Source organism: Perissodus microlepis, chromosome 7, assembly GCF_051167445.1.
Source record: "Perissodus microlepis isolate ML-2025 ecotype Zambia chromosome 7, ASM5116744v1, whole genome shotgun sequence".
NCBI lineage: Eukaryota > Metazoa > Chordata > Actinopteri > Cichliformes > Cichlidae > Perissodus > Perissodus microlepis.
This window is the reverse complement of record NC_140467.1, coordinates 5131531-5150633: the sequence shown is the minus strand read 5'-3', so window position 1 is coordinate 5150633 and position 19103 is coordinate 5131531. Positions and strand designations below refer to the sequence as shown.

At 40.6% G+C, this 19103-nt stretch overlaps 1 protein-coding gene across 2 annotated transcripts; it reads right to left on the bottom strand.

The window, feature by feature from the left end:
• Positions 1–23: 23 nt before the first annotated feature.
• Positions 24–19020, bottom strand: LOC146382361 (uncharacterized). 2 transcript variants are annotated; one of them, XM_084932963.1, is made up of 14 exons: positions 18837–19020; positions 9055–9176; positions 8611–8696; positions 8416–8455; positions 8211–8291; positions 7757–7858; positions 7555–7664; positions 6295–6343; positions 4675–4795; positions 4378–4472; positions 4066–4131; positions 3787–3886; positions 3218–3370; positions 24–3114 (listed from the first exon to the last, which is right to left on the bottom strand). In XM_084932963.1, exons 2-14 carry the CDS (start codon positions 9118–9120, stop codon positions 1733–1735), a joined length of 2451 nt encoding a protein of 816 aa, XP_084789089.1. In that variant the 5' UTR covers positions 9121–9176; positions 18837–19020; the 3' UTR covers positions 24–1732. The 2 variants fall into 2 exon arrangements, with proteins under 2 accessions (XP_084789089.1, XP_084789088.1); XM_084932962.1 differs by having other exon boundaries at positions 9055–9128.
• Between the last annotated feature and the right edge of the window lie 83 nt (positions 19021–19103).

Genomic DNA, 19103 nt, shown 5'->3' with positions numbered 1-19103 from the left:
AGGAGGAAAAAAAGAACAGATAATCGGGGTTTGCCTCTTTATAAAACTCATAGTTGCATAACTGCACAAAAGCTTTGGTCTGAGCCCAAATCTCACTGATGCCAAACAGATCCATAAAAGGAGTACTGATCCACAATTGGTGGGCAGGTCACATGACAGAATACTCCAGCAAGCCAAATATACTTGTGTGGGAGCTAAGGTCCAAGTTGTTAGACAAGAATGTACAGTGAGTCTGCAAACCTAGACCAAAGACTTTAGCACGAATTTGTAATTCCATAAAAAAAAAAAACATTAAGAACGGCAAAGTCTGTAATAACAAATGTCAGTGCAAAAAAACAAAACAAACCCTAAAACTGATGTTTACATACAATGTCATAACTGTAAGAACATAAACATGTTTGACTATACAGTAGTTCCTTGTATTTTATATTATGGCTCAACTTCCATTTCTCAAAAAAAAAAAAAAAAAAAAAAAAGTCCTTATAGCAATTAAATAAAACACTAAAGTCACCAATAGCTCTAAAATATGTGAAGAAACTCAGATGAATTTTTCTACCTGGTTTATATCAGTCTTAAACAGTGAGATATGGGATTTGCTCATGTGTAAGTCTCTGAATATGTGCACATTCATAACCAAGAATAAAAGGAAGAACTATTAACAAGCAGAAGTAGTTTCCCAAAAAGCATCTCTGTCTTAGTCTGACAGCTTTGAATCTATTCTACCACTGAACACTAGATGGCGCTACTCTCAAATAAAGTGTCAATGGATTTTACTGAGAAACTGCTGATGTGATGGAATAAAACCTCATTTTAGTCTTTCCTTAATTAAATTTGATACATGCATGTATATATACACAGTACATTATTGCTGTGAGATCAAGTATTAGACAAACAGATAACACTGGAACTATTACTTTGAAAAACAAAAGCATCCAAACAAAGAAATTAAAAAGACAAACAAAGTACCCACTGCTACCTGCCTGGGAAATAGCTGACCTGACCAGGCTTCATGTGATATAAACTTCAGTATTTAAAGCAGAGAAGTATCACATCGTTTCATATTGCTGCTGGTGGATACAGCTTTAAACTCTCTGAAAGGTTTGCCTGTGCACTGCATTAGTGGTCCTTTTTTGAATCAAGTACTGACCTAAAAATTCTGTAAAGAAAGGTGTTATAATAACAGTTTGTCATTACAGTTTGATATACTGTTAGATATGTGAGCCTGCTCACAGTTTGATATAAATTCAGCATAAATGTACAGGCTTTGGTTGCAAGGTCTCATTTGGGAGCCTCAAAGCCCTTGTGTTAGAGTTGCAACCCTCAGTGCACAATGATAAGGTTAAGACACTTTGTTGGGACACTGCTAAACAGAGAGAAACAAACCAATGGTGAAATGCGCAGGTTGTATGGACAAACAGTCTGAAAATTTCTTATTACAATCCAAAAAACTGAAACCTCATTTTCTCACATGACAACAAGAGCAGGCAAGTTAACACTTTTTTCTGTGCAGCCAACAGAATTTAAATACAAATTTGACACCACTGCCCATAAAAGAAGGTGCAAGAATCAGAAATCTATACACGAAGCATGAGCACACGCGAGCACACACACAACAAATTTAAAACTTACTGGCCTTTCACCTTTAAAATGTCTTTGAAAACTAGACAAGCAGTAACAGAGAATCCCAAGCATATTTTCAAAATCAATAACTCAGTAACATTTGTATAACACTTTAAAATGTCACCGACTTGGGCAACTGATGTCCACTTTGAGGCACCCTGCAAAAGTCTGGACTGGACTGGACCAAAGCTACTCCTGACTGTCCTGAGGATCTTAAGTGAGTCGGAGGTGACCCGGTGTACAACAGCGGTGCTGGGAAGGCAGAATGGTCTCTGGGGCCCCTGGAGAAAGGCTTAGAATAACCGGGTGACATGGCTTTGTGCGGGTCTGAACAGCTGGCAGTGGTGCATTGGAGGGGACTAAGTCTGTCTGCAAAACTAGGTGGAGGAGGGGCAAGGATAGGATCCTCCACCCAACTGCCCTCTCCTGCATATTCTGGTTCTTGTGGCAAACTGGGAAGGGCACATAGTGAGGGAGGGGAAGCAGAGTGATGCATGTAGACAGGAGGTGGAGGCAGAGGGTACACAGCAGGGTCATATTCTCTGTTGTATGATGGGTTGTTGTGCAGGCTAGGAATTTCCTCAGGAGTGGAGCTCAGCACTCTTTCTAGATTACGGTCATCTTCGTCAACCTCCGAAAGGTTGTCATACTGTGAGGTGTTAGAAGGCCGTCTATCTCCTGCAGATACCGGGACGTATAGAGAGACTGGGAACTTGGTTGGCTTTGGGGGAATTCTGGGAGAGGAAGACGAATCTGTGAAGGCACGATTGGGGGAGGGTTTTGAGGGCAAAGGTTTTTTCTGCATAATGTCAAGTGATGTCGGAGGTTTAGGGTATAGTTTTGGGGATAGCTTAATTTGATTGACCAGTGGTGAGGCTGAGCGGGGGGAGTGAGAGCACTGCTGGATACCCGGGCCAGTCCTAGCTCCCAGATGGGGCGAACAACCTCCCAGTGGCATTTGGTCACTCTGGTTAGGGAAAATGAAAGGTGGAGGTGGTAGATCAGGGAGATCCATGATTTCCTCCTCAGCTTCCATTGTATGCATATCCAAGGGAGGGGGCTCATAGGGTGGAGGCCAATCCACAGGTTCGTCTTGGATCTCTGTGACTGAGGTCTCGTTTTCCTCGTTGCCCCTCTCTTGACTAACTGCTGGGAACAATTCCTTAACATCTCTCCTTACCCCTACTTTTGGAGGGATCGGAGGATTTCGACAAGGCCTCAGAGAAGATGGTGTCCCTTGTGTGTGAACCACAACAGGGTCTGGTGAAGGCAAACTAGGTGTGTTTGGCCTGGAGAGGCTTCTTGATTCCTGGGGCTCTTCAAGGGAGGGAGGCTGATGTGGGGTGATGCCAACTGTTTCCTGGGTATCTGTACTGGGCTGGCTCTCAGACTGCGGACTTATTTTGACCTCCACAGAAGAGTCAGGCTGCAATGGGAGAAGGAGAACTGGTCTCTCTTGACCCAGAGGCTTCTTGGGTAACTCATCTGACTTGGCTAAAAAAGGAAACAGAATTTGTGGGTTATTACAAGACAAACGCTGTAGACAAAGAAGCTTAGGATGGGGGGAAAAAAGGCCTGTAAAAGAACATAGGTGCACCTGGAGGAGGTTGGTCCAGCTTTTTACTGCGTAGTTCAGTCATTGCTGTCTGCAACTGTTCAACTACAGCATCATCAGGCATGAAGAAAGAAGCAGCCAGCTGCTCCTGAAGAAATTCTCTCAGGTCCTCTAACTGAAGTTTCTGCAGGCGCTCTGATTACACACACAATACAGACAAAGGAGGAGCAAAGTAATCTATGAGGATAATCTCCATGAGGTGAGGAATAGAAATGTTACTGTTAAAAAGAGTAGTTAAGCTCAGATGTAATGTTTAAAGATACCAAGTAAAGAGATGCCAAGTAAAGAATTGGCCTGTTAAAGGAGTTGTTTTGCAAGAAATCAACCAATGTGCCGAGCCAGTGCTAGAATATGCCACCCAATGAAAAATCAGCTTTTGATTCTTCTCCACAGCAACCGACCACTTCTGTTATGTAAGCCATCCAGTTAGGAAGCAGCCAACCGAGAGGAAGCGTGCGATGTAATCCACACAGTAACACTCACTCGTGTAGCAACAGCAGCCGCGGCCGTATCTAGGGATAAAGCGCGGCATGGCACAGCCTCATACTCACTTTTGTGTAACTTGAGGATAGTGTAAGCCATAGTAGATAGCATCTTCTCCCCTTCCAATATGTAGATGTCCCATAAACGCAGGGTGAGGGTGAAAGGTGTCTGTTAATTTAAGAGTCAGTCTCATCAAAACATAATAAAACTGCCATAGGTGTAGTTCTAATTTAAAAATGAAAGTAAAAGAAAGCATTGTGAGGCACTCATTAATGGGACTAGATATAACACCCCCCCCCCCCCCCCCGAAAAAACAGTGAAGATCTGGAGAAAATTCAAATACTCACTCTTTCAATGAAGCACTGCAGAAACCATTTTGTGGTGTAAATCCCTGTTGTCATCTGCTCCTTGTCCTGTGGAGCAGGAATGAATGCGAAACTCTGCCTTAGAATTTGTTTTCAGTTATAAATCTTGCTTTCCAAATACTCTGGAATCTAAGATCTGCAATATGCGGTCCTTTGCAACATGAATTAATCAAAAAAATGAGAAATGACCTGATTGTTTGAAATGAGTCTGAACTTCTAAGGTTTCAAAGAGCTCAATTACTCTTGTGGATGGAAGGATGGATGGAAGGCATCAGTCATCAGTCTGCTACTCACCAGGTGTTTCTTGAGCTTAGGCAGCATTTTGGACAGGGTTAGCTCATGATGAGCCTGGAAACGGTGCAGCTTGGGAAATCCCGGGATGAAGAACCCTAGCAGGGAGGGAAAAAAATTAGTCAGCAGACTATAAGTTGTGTATGGCGATAGCAGAGATGTATTATATACAAATTAAAGAGAAAATGATTACTAAAGAAGTTAGTAAAGGATCCTTATATTTTTAATTGGTTTTAAACAGTACAGTTACTTCCCAGACATTAATTAGCTGTGCTTTCCTGTTTCCCATCTCTGTCTCACCGTGCATGGAATGCTTGTTGTCGGTAAGGAGTTGGGACAGAGCCCAGAAGGCATCCTCCTCATTCAGGTACATGAGCAAGATGGCAGCGATCTGACTCATCCCCTGGCAGTAGCTCACCTCCTGGGGGAAGAGAGGAGCAGAAATGGCCTTAGTTAAACAGAACGGGCAAATGAGAGGAAGTATTCATAATTTAATAGAGCACACACACACACACACGCACGCACACAGGCTAAGAAATGAGGGAACAGAGAGCATCTGAATGTCTTATGAGGTCTGAAGACAGACTCTGGAAGTTTTACTGTACACAAGATGTAGTGTTGGTATTATCAGCACTTCAAACCTGGATTGTACAAATATGTACACTAGCCAATCAAAGACTCTCAGTAATGTCATGCATCCAGCTTCAATTACTGACAATATGACTTCACAATGATTCAGTGACTTAAACTAAACTAGCCCTTGGCAAGCACATACATCCAAACACAGACACATGCTTAGTATTTGTCCATATTAAGGCTGATTTATTGTGTAGCTACCAACGGACACACCAGAATATCCTTCCAAGGAAAAGCATAAATACAGTTAGGGTTATGGTGAGGTTAAACTACACATTCTCCACATTCTTCACTACCATCACATAGGCAAAAAGAACAAACATGCCTCCCCCCCTCCATCTCTCTCTTCCCTTTTCTCTCTTGGCTCTCCTACTGACCCAGTTTCTTCTGAGCAGTGTGTGAGAAGAGGGGAAAAAGGAAAAAGGGAACGACACATGCCCATTTCCTCTGGCTCAAACACCTCTACCACACAGGAATCGACTACAAAAACCAATCAGAAAAACAGACTTTGGCTTGCCTGCGTGTGGTGTACTCTTCAAAAGTCTATTGCTAAATTTCTGCTAGTTGAAAAGCGTAGGAATATTAAAATCTGTTCAATATGAATGCAAATGATGGATATAAGTGTTCAGACACAGGATACAAATGCATACGAGTGCTGGTGATTCTGTGCATGTCTGTAAACGCTGAATTTCACCATGCAAAGAGAAACACTTGGAAAACTACACTGAGACCCTCAAGCAGATGCATGAAAAACTCATTATCTCTGCCTTCAGATCCACAACTGTGATTCAAAGACACTGGTGCAGAGACACTGTTAAGATGACTGCTAAGTGAAAAATAACCAACTTGGCTTCTATGAGAAATGAGGATGGGAGGTTTGTTTTTCTAAAAGCTGTGCTTAGCTGGAAACAAGGCATCCTCTTACATTAAGACAGAATAAAATCTTAGAACAAAAGATAGTGAATTGGCTTAATACTTGTCCTGAAGCTAAAATATTGTCAAAAGGGGAAGTTGGTCTAATAATGTGAACAATGGTCTATCTGCTACACTGTGTTGCTGTACAATTAGGCCAAGCCAGTCATAAATAAAAGATCTCTCCTAAGGCTCTAAACAAGAGTGACAACAGATGGGTCTGGATAGCTTGGCCTGTTTTCCACTGTACAGAAACTAACACTCTTGATGGATGTGCTGCTTGTTCCTGTGCAGCTAGTGTACACAAGACTCCTCCATATTATGCAACACAATGTTAAGTACGGACACGGATACACGGACAAATTTGCTCACCGTGTTGTAGACAGAGTAAGCAGCTAGTACGTGAAACAGCGCCTGTTGCCTGGAGAGAGGACAGAGAAGCCACCAGTTAAACAACCAAACAAACTGAAACGCTGTGTTGGAGTAAAGCGGTTCAATTGAACCAATTATTTCATCCACCCAGTCGCTTAATCAACCCTCAGTATTGTTGCTACAGATTTAAGTTTTAATGTGTGACAGGACTTCTGTTATGGCTGAAAAAAAAAAGACCAAAAAGATAACTTTTATGGTTTTCTTTTGTAATGGCTGACCTTGTGAAGTAGAGAAGTATATAGTTTGTTCATGATATGTGAAAATATGCTGTCATATATGGAAAACCCCACAGATGTTCCAGAAATTACATCTGATTACAACTGCTTCAGACCTTGAACACAGGCAGCCAATGTGTGTAGGCTAATGTGTACAACGTGCACACGGCGTAGGGATAGTAACAGATCTAATGTACGCAGATGTAGATAGGACAATGTCCCCACAGGCTTCTATAGTAAATAGATGTCTTATGGACAGTGACAGAGACAGGAAAGGAGCTTTAAATAGCTGTCAGTTTCTCAGTGTGTGTGAGACAGCTGCTGACTTGCAGGGAAGGAGTGGGCAGCCAGGCAGGATGGAGCGGTGTTTTGGTCTATTTGGACTCGGTGGCTTTGAATTGGAGGGGAAGTACATTACAAAGGGCAAAAACAGAGCACTCAGTTACACACTCAGAGTGAAGAGTAACACATAACAGCGCCTTGCCCCAAGCAAATACAATGAGAAACACAAGAAGGTATTTAGTGTTTGGAAGATAAGTCTGTGTACATTTGGTGATATAAGTTTCTATTGTTGCAGTGGTATTACAGTACATGTGACGCCAGCGCACATTTCTGTATAATGCCATTTCCTGTGGGGCTTTGCGCACTGACAGGAAGGCTAATAAAATGCAGAGAGGAGGAAACCACATCTTTGGTTTTGTGTGTGTGTGCATGGCACTGTGTGAGTGCGTATGTAAGTGGGGAGGGGACAGGGCTACTGCAACGTTTAGGTCAGAGGTCACACCCTGCAGGAACCTCTGTCAGGGGAAACCTGGACATGTGACCTGACAAAACAAAACAAAAAAACCTGGCAAAGCCACTTGTAACAAAAAAAACAAAAAAAAATAACCAAGGTTTAACAGTTTCTTAAAAAGTATGTATAATGTGTTACATGTGGATACAATGAAATACTTCAGCTTCCTCCTGAGTGAAGCTAAGAACTCACTTGACTCCAAAGCGATCCATGAACATGATGTGGTTCCTGAAGGTTCTGTTAACATCCAAGTCTATCTGCTTAATTTCTGTGGAGAAGTTACGAGCCTGCTGCTTCATTTTCTGGATAACAGGGGAATGACATTTCTGTGTATAAAAATCAGGACACAGTTTCTCAAAATCATAGAAAATTGCCAACAATTTTAATATCTTACCTCATATTTACCATCTTGTTTCACCTTCTCTATGTCTAAAAGCAAAGCCCAAGCTTGTCCTCTAAGTTGGAGAGGAATACCTTTATATACACGCTTCGCCAGCTGAAACAGATGTGACAGAAACACATGAACACAGGCTCTTCATGAGGCGGCAAAAACAGACAGAGGGACAGCATCACGTTTGAATGCTTCTTGAGGTGTACGCCTTTTAGCTCTCTTGATTGACACGGATTCATCTCATACACTCATGTACTTGTTTTTTTTTTTTATCCATTTCCTCACGATAGTCTAGTAAGAGGAGATGGATAAGGGAGTGAGCTGTGCTTAAAAGAGGAATGGAAAACAGATTATAAAAAGAAACAGAAATAGTACATCAGATAGCCAAGCAGAAAAAAGGAAGCATGGGCTAAATTAAGACATGTTGGTGTCTGAATGTTGATGGGTGACTATCGACCTTTTCACTGCTCTTGTATTTGTCCCATTTCTTCACCATCTTCAGCCATTTCTCAACTCGCTCGAGCTCCTGCTGCTTTTGCTGGAGAGAAGAAAGACAAAACAACATGTGGTTCAGTGCATATGTGGTGGGGACATAAATAGATCACTTGAATGGTAAAAATATGGTAAAAATATGAAGTAGCTATACGTTAAAATGTTCATACCTTTTCTTCAAGCACACTGGGTGTTGGAAGCTCTTCCTCACTGGAGAAGGGCAGGAATACACAATATGATAAAAAAAAAAATCATCATAATCTGAGAAGTAGCATAGACAGAACGATGGGACCAATTCAATGCAAGGGAATGTGCACAAATTTAAAATACTGCAAGGTAGAGACCAAAGCTTCAAATGTACTTACTGCAGGAAGCCAAAGCGGTCTGTGATTTTATAAATGCTGTAGTCAGCATCCTCCCACGGATCAATACTGACACCCTCCTGCCTGCCCTGAAACACAAACAGTTCAAATCATGCATATTTGGACAGATCCATTATTTTCCTCTCTAAACCCTGCGAGTCAGTGCGCTACATTTTAAATTAGGAGCCTGAGACATGAGCACATGCCTTGACATTTTCTGATGATGTTCTGCCTTCCTCACAGATGCAATTGAGACTTAGCCCATGCAAAGGTAGGGAGCGTGTGAATGCTGACCTGTGTAGTATCCTCCAAATGAAACGTGACAATCTTCTGTGGCTACACCTCTACAAACGCATTATGCTTTGCAAAAATATCCTAAGTGTAACCACAAATTGGTCACTATGGAAATGTTCACAGTCACAGTTAGGTTTTCCTGTAAACACCTACCTTGTCATATTTAGAGATGATTTCAGCCCGTTCTTCTGCTATTAATGTGTCTATGTCCTTCTTCATGTCAAAATCTATAAGAAAACACACAGAAATAGATTAAGAGAGTAATCTCTCTTAACCTGTGTATATGCCAATGCATTGGCATATACATTGGGCATGTGGAAGATTACTGACCTAATATTGAGGTAAATATTGATTTACTGCTGATTGGTATGGTAGGATAATTACACACTTGATCCATGATATAAAATGTTGCTTGAATGTAAAAGAGATAGCTGTAACATAAAACTGCTACAATCTCCTTGCATTAAACTTACCGAGATCCCTCCATAAAAATATGACACATACAGAAATTGTGAGGTAAACAGCCTATGAGTGTATGCTGGAGTTGGTGGAGGGCTTGAAACAGTACGAAGCAATGCAGCGCAGCAGCGGCACTGACATGTCAGAGCGAGTAGGAAATTTAGAAATTTAAATATGGAGTATAACAGATGAGGCATGTTACATGTTTATGACACAGTGCAGTTAGAGTTGGTTGTCTGAATTAGCTTGCATGGTATTGTCCAATGCAATTCTTCACATTGACTTTTTGAAGAGTGTTTGTTTTAAAAAGGTTACACAGGAAATTAGTATAATAAGTCAGCCCTTTGGAATAAATGTGGTGCACTGAGGAACGTCATACTGATTCTCGACACATGCAGCCAACAGAAACCTCAGGCAGTAGATGTTTCGTAGCATGCCAAGCAGCAACAGGTGTGAATGCACCTGTCATCTCACACAAAGACCCTTTAACTTTTCCCTGCAGACCCTTACTCATTGTGCTGACAGGGAGACATTGCATTTGAAGCGATCTACAATTCACAAAACGTACAAGTTCAGGATGCAATTTGTTTCTCAGTACCTGTAACGGTGTCTTCCCACACACATAAAAAGGTATCCAGTGCTGCTGAAATACGAGCAGTTCTTGGGACTCTCCTACAATTAGGCCTAATAATGGAAGAGGTTTGCCACAGTAGAAACAGGTGCTCAGTGAAACCAGACCTCTGAACAAATGGACTCTGTTGCTCTTTGCTTTCCTTTTCAAAATTTCCCTTTTCTCATCCACCTCAGCTTGAGCCATTTCAGGGTTTTGATGGCATCAGCATACTTTCTGAACAGCTGTGTAAACCGTCTGTGAGGTGAGCTCGGTAACCAAAGTCTTATCTTACCTATATCACATGATCAGATAATGTGGCCTTACTAGTGTATTTATCATAGGCTAAGAAAGTCGTAAAGAAATAAATTAATAAAAAGCTGAGCACGTTAAGGCAACTATTGTTGTGATCTGGTGCTATATAAATAAAACTGAATTGCACTGAATACTTTAACTATGCACACAATGTTTTTTAACATCGGAGTTGATGTGTGGAGTGTCATGGCACCACATTGTAAAGCTACATAATTGTTTTTCTTAATTAATCGAATTGATTTAATTGTATTTTCACAATTATCAAAAGTTTAATTTATGTTTCTCTTCTAAGAGATGCACTGAATTTAAGTGAATGAGGAGGACTAATCTTATTTTAATGCAATGACTTAGTAGGAACGTCACACAACACGGATGCGTAAGCAAGGTTATGCTAAGAGAACGTGCTCTGTTATTATGAGTTCAGCTTTAATGGCACTGCCAGTGAAACTTAATTCAAATGCATGAGGAGTTAATTGATTTATATGCCAACAACTTTAACCCTTATGGTCATCAATGTGAAGATTGCTTTACTGCATTTTCACATGTTTATAAATGTAAGTTGTAAATGTATAAAATATATATATACACTCCGAATATGTATAACATTTCATTATGCTTTGTACAATGGAATTTTACTTTTTAAAAGTCCTGTTTGCTGAGGGAATTTCTTTAAAAAATAAATAAATAAATAAATAATTAAAGCATCTGTCGGGCTTCATCATTAGGTCTCAGATGCTTTCTTCCTGTGTTGAGTCTCCACACTGCTGATAGCATTGTTTTTGAGCCAGGAAGAAAAGGAAACTAGTGACTGCCACTCCTTCAATAACAGGTTAAAGGAAAACTACAGAAAGAGTGGGACAAAATTCTTCTTCCTCCAGCCATTAAACAAATATTTCAACTCTTTCAGACTTGGACTGTGTGATCAGCAAGAAAGATTTCAGTAAAACTGCAGTTGATCTGTCTGTGTAGGTTCTCAGTCATCCAGGTCAAAGTAATCTAAGGAGCTTGGAAAGAAAAGCGACCGGACTTCTTTATGTTTCTTGAAGACGTTTCACCTCTCATCCGAGAAGTAAGATTATATCACACTAATACAACTGGTGATTTGCTTATGACTCATAAGCAAAATACAAGAGAAAACAGCTGAGGCTACATCCGTGGCTGCGTCAAAGTAATTTACTTTGCTGCTCTTTTTAAGTGGTGAACAGGAAGGTGGCTACTTGTGGTCAGGATCAGGGTGTCAACAGATGGAAGCTCAATGGAAAATGTGATTAAGCAACTGAGAAGGTCACCAAGTGGGAGAAACCTCACACGAATATCACACCTGGGGGAGTTAATATGAACAGGGATGTGTCGTTTGTCTAACTGTGTAGAAAACAGAAGGAATGAATAAAGGTTATGTGTTTGAAAGAAACAAAATCGCCCCTTGAGATAGTGAGAAGATAGTGAGCAAACAGTAAGCTGGAATTTGAGATGGTTAACACCGCTGAACATTCGGAAGAAGAAAAACAAAACAAACAACAACTGTATGGCTACGTTTTGACAACCATGTTGCTAACAGGGTAGAAACTAAGGCTTAGATGACATCATTTCCTGTTATGACATAGGGCTCTAAATTAGGCTTACATATATAAGCTCACAGTGCACAGTTGTAACCACAAAGAGCTTGCAAAGCATTCTGAGTCACAGTCAGCTAATTACAAGGTCTTCAGCGGTGATGCCGTGATGCGGCAGTCAAAACTTCCTTTACTGATTTATCACTAAAATTTCCTATCTCTAAATGTTGCTCACATACTCTAAAATGTCATGGATAAAGCCATAACCAGCCTGGCTTTTGCAAGGAAAAAAATTAAGCCAAGTAGCTTTATTTCAAAGACTTACTGGTAGCACACTTTTAAACAGCTCTCCACACTGAAAACCAAAAGGCCATTTATAGTTCTATCAGCTAACTGCGGTTCAAAAACTAAAAGATATATTTAATCTCACAGAAAACAGAACACAAGTCTCAAATGTTATTTAAACATATTTCTGTTTCCCTTGGTTTCTGATCATCTCTCTTTTGGCTTATAATCAATCTTAATCCGAGCGGATTCCGATTTAAGACAGAGGATTATACAAGCGCCAAGTAAGAATGAAAGCTTGGGATTACAAGTAGTCTGGCAATAACTTACTGTAGGGCCCTGGAAACTAACCACAAGCGCTAGACTCTTATTTAGATAGATACACAATGACATATTTGCAATATGTGCGTGTGGGTTGATATCTTGAACTGAAGCCTTCAAGTCAAACTACCTCAGACAGTTTGTACCTCAGACAGTTTGTCAAAACGTAGCCAGACAAGGGAGACGAGCTGAGGTCAAATTTGGAAATACTGGAAAAAAGTTGACCTGAATCCCGAAGGTCAGATTTGTTGTTAATATCTAATATTAATATTGTTATTAATATCAAATTTTTACGTTAATGTATTTTATGTGGCTGGCACTCAAAACACTAACCTCACTGCTGATGGCGACGCAAAGCAAAAGACGCCAGATGTTTCGTTCTTTTGAGCACATGATTAGTCAGCGCTGCATGGTCAGCCAAAGGACACTCAGATCAGACAAGCTTGAACCATGCACCAACTCAGCCTGGTTACCTTGCAGAGTAAACTCTCACACTCACTCTTCAGATGCATATTTTATTATAAACATGTACTGTAAACCACCACTGTTCCTGCAGAGGATCTTATAACCTCACTGTCAGGGTACTAATAAGCATGAAGTGTCAAAGACAAACAGATTTTTAATGAGGCACGACTAAGATGTAAATGATCTAAATCTGATGCTTTATCAAGGGTTTCTCACTTCCCTACATCAAATGAAAAAGCAATTCAAATTAAGAATATGGTGGAATTATACATCTGTTGCTTAAGTTTATAATCGTATTAATTACTACAGTCATTAGCAGAACAATTTATGACAATTAAATTGAAAGAATGTCCTGTGGTGCATTCCATTTCCCCTCTCATTACATTAGCTCAGTGGTGTAGCTTTGTGGCGGCTGTGAAGAACAAGTATGTCATTCTAGTTCAGAGAAGGGAAGCTTACAAGCAACCACATGGCTTTAATTTCCACATGAAGAACTCTCAAGTCCCAGATGGCAACAGAGCTCCAGTTTTGTAATGGGTGTCAGACACACAGTGTATGCATGTAAGCATGGATGTGTCCAAGAGAAGCAGAAAAGAGCTGGAAAAAGCAGACAGAGAGCAACGGCCACGAGGTGCCCTCCCTACTTTAAGCGGGGGCGAAGAAAGATGATCATCCAGGGTCAAATTAGATGGTAATAGAGGCCAACTGAGAGCACTATTAAGAGATGAGGAATGTCATAGAAAGCTTAGAACCTACTTAGAGAACAGGAATCATTATTACAGCAAACACAAGAGTGACTATTTTTTCCTCTAAAAAAATAAAGTTATGAAACCTCCATTAAAGCGAGACCAAAGCAGCTGAAACAAGATTATTGTATACTCAAGGTAAGTTAATCAGAGAGAATTCTTCCTAAGTACAATATAATGGACATAAAAAAATAATAATTTAGCTACCAAGTCATATTTTTAGAAGCCACATTTTAACATGCTCAAAATATGATCACATTAATATAAAAAACAAGCTCAGATATCTCAGTATCATCAACAGCTTCTATATATGGCTCCATACTAACAAACATGTTTGGCAGGTGTGATGGTGCATGGACAAGAGCCATTTGTTTCACCGTGCCCATGCCAGTAGCATTTTTCTCAAGGCTTGCTCATAGTGGCTACTGACTCATAGCAAAGTAAAATAAACTGTGTACTAAATCTTTTCTTGACTGAGCTGAAGTAAAGAGCAAGTCCATACTAGGAATTCAAAGGACAATTTGAGACAAGAATAATACCACCCACCTTAGGCCACTTAGAGAAAATCTTACTTCTGAGAAGCTATGGTCTCCTTAACAAAAGATTCCCTGTCTTCCTTACTGTCTGGGCCCTTTCCCCCGCCGCCCCATCTCACTCACTTTTTTGTAGTGTTTATGCATAGAAAATACAGACACAGACGTTGTGGCCCAGGGGGAAACATCCAGAGCTCAGGGACTGAGAAAAAGCACAAAGGCTCAGAATAGCTTGCTGTCCCTAAGGACTTTTTTGTCCTGCTGCACTCTATATTACCCATGTCCCTCTGCCTTATCATTTTTCCAGAGAGAGCCACACAGAACATAGATTATACCAACATTACTCACCATCCAAATGTGCCCTTTTTCCTTTCATGACAAAGAAAAAAAACAAGATGGAGCAGGAGGAAGAGGGCTCACCTCACCTTGTATCACTCAGACTGAAAGCAGTCTCTGTTCATTACTGTGGCTTGAGAGCAGGAAGGGGGGGGGGGGGTCTAATTATAACAATGACCACACAAAGTTTTAGATGCTAGAGAAGCAAGCCCATCGCAGGCCTGTTTCCCAGAGTGCAAGCAATTTTTTGAGGAGTGGTATGAGGAGGACAAGAATGTCAAGGGAAGAATATTCATAAACACAAAACCTCAGATCCTGCAGAGAAAGCCACATTCTCATAAATGGATCCTCATCTTAGGAAAGACACAGTCACAACATAAGCGGTGTAGCTAGAAAACAAACAAACAAACAATGTATATCCACACTTTAAATAACTACTGTTGTGGTAATGTTAGTAAACTCATATGTAAAGCTGAATGACTAATAAACAGAGAAAAACAGGTTTTAAAAAAAGCAATGCTTAAATCATGCAGATGATAGACAGATCTCCTATTTAACCATTTACAAAAGCATCTTGCTGCACAACAAGCGTCCTTCACTAAATTAAGAGCAAACGCTCAGGTCACATTACTAAGTTCAAACGTAACCTGTGATACAGCTTCCACTCTTTACAAACCATTATATTTTGCCCACCACAGCACAGTGCTAGGTTTTGGAAAGCCAAACAGATTAAATAATTCAAGAAGGTGAACACAAAGAGAGGATGTTACCCAATGAGGAAGAGCCGACCACGGCCAAAGTCAAAAGCTGAAGAGAAAAAAGAAAAAATGCTAGGCTTACCGTTACACACGGCGCGTGTGATTCGGTCAGTTTTAATGTTGTTTGCAAGGACAGAAAGAGAGGATTATGGAAGGGGGACAGCATACACTGGAAGGACACTTATAGCAGTTCAGCAAAACGAGGTTAAGTATTTGGGGCAAAAACTAATTTAAAGTGGCATCTAGAAAAGACACAAACAGAGCCAATCATAGAGGGGAAATTCCAAGATGGTCCGTTTTAGCCATTCTACAAATGTCAAAAAACAAACAAACAAAGATTTCAGCTATTATCCCATGAACCGACCACTCGTGTCCTCATGGGTGTAGCAGTTTTCAGCCTGAGTGACAATTTACAATCTCAACAGTGGTGTGACCTCAATTTCACTAATGACGGAGTGTGGGAAAAAGAATTGGGATCATTTATAGACAAACTAGCTCATGCAAATGTCAGAATGAGTTCTCGCAGAAACCTAGTTTCTTGCACCATGATTGTGATAAAGTAACATACTGATCAAATGCTAAAATGCTGTATTTGAGACTTAAGGATTATAATAGTGTAAAGTAATGTTATTACACTGGTATCTATCATCTATTTGCCCTCTTATAACTGCCTTCTTAATATGATCATCCATGTGCATTAATATAATTTTAAAAGGTGCTAACAATCGCAGTCTTCATAAAAGCATCATAAATGCCCCACTATTCTGAGATATTTGCGGACTATACTATTAATTTCCAATCCACTGGATGACTTTGGCTTTTCTGTGCAGAGTTTTCAAGTTCTTTCTAGGGGTGCAAGCACAGGTCTGGCAAATGAGGAACCCAAGTTGTATGTAGGTGTGAGTGTGACTATGTTTGTCTGTATGTAGCCCGTAAAAACACAGAAAACCTATTCAGGGTGTACAAAGGTCTATTACGCAATGCATGGTGACACAAACTCCAGGATCTTGTCACCCTGAAAAGAAAAATGTACTAATGACTGGGGATATTGAAATATTTTGAGGAAAATCTTACTCATTTCTGTCCAAAATAGCTTCTGTGACATCTACCCTACCTTAGATTATGATTGAATAATACTGTCAGATGAAGGGATTTTGACCAGCCCATTTGTGACATCTCGACCTAGCATGGCTCACAACACAATGTGCGAGACATTTTCATACAGATCAACAAGCAGTGTTGCTGCTTCTGGTTCTGATGTAGCTCTCATTTGAAATAGGCCGGACAGCTTTATTACAGTAAATAAAAGCAAAACAAAAATTAAACATTATTTTGTTGGTTGATAAAAACAGACCAACACCTGGACTTGCCTCAAGTGTGCCTCGGAACAACTTTTCATAAACATAGCTATAGCCTATACTACTAAGCCCCAACACGCAATATGGTACACCTCCCCAGCTCTGACCACGATTGCATTGCAACAAGATGATCAGAGATTACCTGTAGGTGGTTTAATCATGTGACAAGGCCACTGAAAACCTTTCATGGGTTACACTATTGGGGTAAAGTGTTTCTTTTTCTTCTTTCTTTAAAAGGCTGGCAAAAGGCTTCACTATTTGGTGCTTTTTGTGACACTGGCCCATTTGTAAGCCTTTGGAATCTATCATAAAGCCGCCATTCAGACCAACAAAAAGACTATTGTTGCTTCTCTGCTGTAATAATATTATCCCAACAGAAAACAATGCAAACTCCTGGCTGAAAACGAACATGTGAACCATAAACAGACGTAAATGTTGTATCAGAGTAAAAAAAAGAAAGCGTCTGTGTTTATGGTTTATTTGACTAAAGCCAATTATGATCCTTTCCTCCAAGTGCTAACCAAGGGATTTACTTATTATCTATAATACTGCAGAACATAATACTACATAATTGCTTTTAAGTCTGCTAAGCAGGGATCTAAAACAGCAAATTTATAAAAGCTTAATGAACACATCAGTGTTCTAAAAAAGGCAAATTCTAGTGAGTCATTAGGAAAAAAGACAAGGATAATAAAATAAGGGCTCACATGCTCTGCCTCACATGTGGCTGACATCCTGCTTGCAGTCAGAACAATGTTTAAAGGGAAAAGTTTTACTCACACACATATCCTAAAGTCATCATGTGCTGCTGGACTCTAGATCAAATTGACGGTTTGAAAAGGATGAGATCCACGTAGTATTCATTTTTGAAAATGCCATGCCCTATCTGTAAGAGCACACAGATTTACAGATTTTTCTCATAAGGGAAAATCTAATATTAAAGGGTGGTTGACTTATTGCTATCTGAAAAGCTTTACAACAGAAATCAAATCAGTTCTTAACTAAAATAACTAGGAACAGATGCAGGAGATAATTAAAGAGGCAGGAAATTGTGAGGTATGGGTGGGGTTCTCATAACAAGAAGCAAAAACATAGAAACAGCTTTCTGATATGAACAGAAAGCAGCATTTAAAAAAAACACACAGCTGTGAAGTGTGTGTATGAAAACCTAATATAGCACTGACTTAATACGCCTGTACAATACTTCTCATGCTATTACCAAGTACATATTTAAATTAAAGAGGTAATGTGCACATTAGCAACATGCACATCTGTAATATGAGTCTGCAATCCTACACAGGAGAGCTAGAGCTGCTGGACATCTTTCACTTGAGTCTGTCTGTCTGTAACCTCCCCCCACTCCACATTTGAACCAGCCAGACTCCCATTAACCTTCCAGAGGGGGGACCGAGCACGGTGTAGCATGACATACAGACCAGCTACTGGCCTACTTTCGGATGCTGGAGTCTGCTTTCTGAGTGGTGGGATATTCAGAGTAAACCCCAGCTGGCTCCAGTTAAAGAACGATGTCGCTTTTCGGACATAAAACGACAGGACATTGTGTCGAACACAACTACAGTTCCCGATTTTGACACTTCTCTCATACGTGCGAAGCATACATTAACACAATGCGGAACTTAAAGATGGTAAGAGCGAAACTGATTAAGAAATGTCTTTGCTTCGTGAGAAAAAAAAACCCCCAGACTAGTGCTGTTCGGGTGAAACGCCAGATAATTAAGGACACCGAGTCATTTTCCCTGTTCTTAAACACTTGTCTTGTCACGGTTAACACGTAATTTAACAGCTGGAAAGCCCGTGAGAGTGATGCAAAATCAGAAATTCCCAAAAATGAATACCGCTCCTACACTTCTCTTAACCACAGAGGGTTTGCGAAGTTAGCCAACTTCTCTCACCATAAACCGTATCTGTTCCCTAAAAAAACCCCAAAACATTCACGAGCACAAACCTTCACTTCCATTAACGGTTAACACGAGCGCTTTCTAACAGCCCTGCACGTGCGACTAGTTTTAAAACGAGTGAACAGGGGTTCATTTACTGATCTCTAGCTGATTGCGCAAGTTGTGAAAACATAACAGGACAGGAAAAGACAGTAACAAACGGGTCGTTTCGTTACAAGCGCTAATCAGATGGAGAAGACAACACAGTGTCAGAGACGCTAAAGCTGTCTCCGCTCACCTTTTGAAGTGACTTCTCTGTTGCCGCGCTGTACAAACTACATCCACTATTCTCATTCTCTCCCTCGCTGCGAAGGGGAGCTGTCACACCGACGTTGCCACCGCGGTAAAGGCTCGTCCACGAGTGTCGACTACCTCCGCTCAAATCGATGTTGGTCAAAGGGACAACCCCTCCACCCCTTCCTCCCTCCTCACTCAGCCCTGCTCCACATGCCGCGAGCGAGCGAGTTGGCTGCAGCTGTCTGACAGGCTGCACACCAGTGACAGC

Excerpts from the sequence above, each read along its gene's own strand:
- LOC146382361 (XM_084932963.1), bottom strand. The coding sequence starts at position 9,120 with ATGAAGAAGGACATAGACACATTAATAGCAGAAGAACGGGCTGAAATC. Across the intron at positions 8,456-8,610 it reads GACCGCTTTGGCTTCCTGCA|TGAGGAAGAGCTTCCAACAC; the intron begins GTAAGTACATTT and ends GCCCTTCTCCAG. Across the intron at positions 7,859-8,210 it reads AATACAAGAGCAGTGAAAAG|CTGGCGAAGCGTGTATATAA; the intron begins GTCGATAGTCAC and ends CATCTGTTTCAG.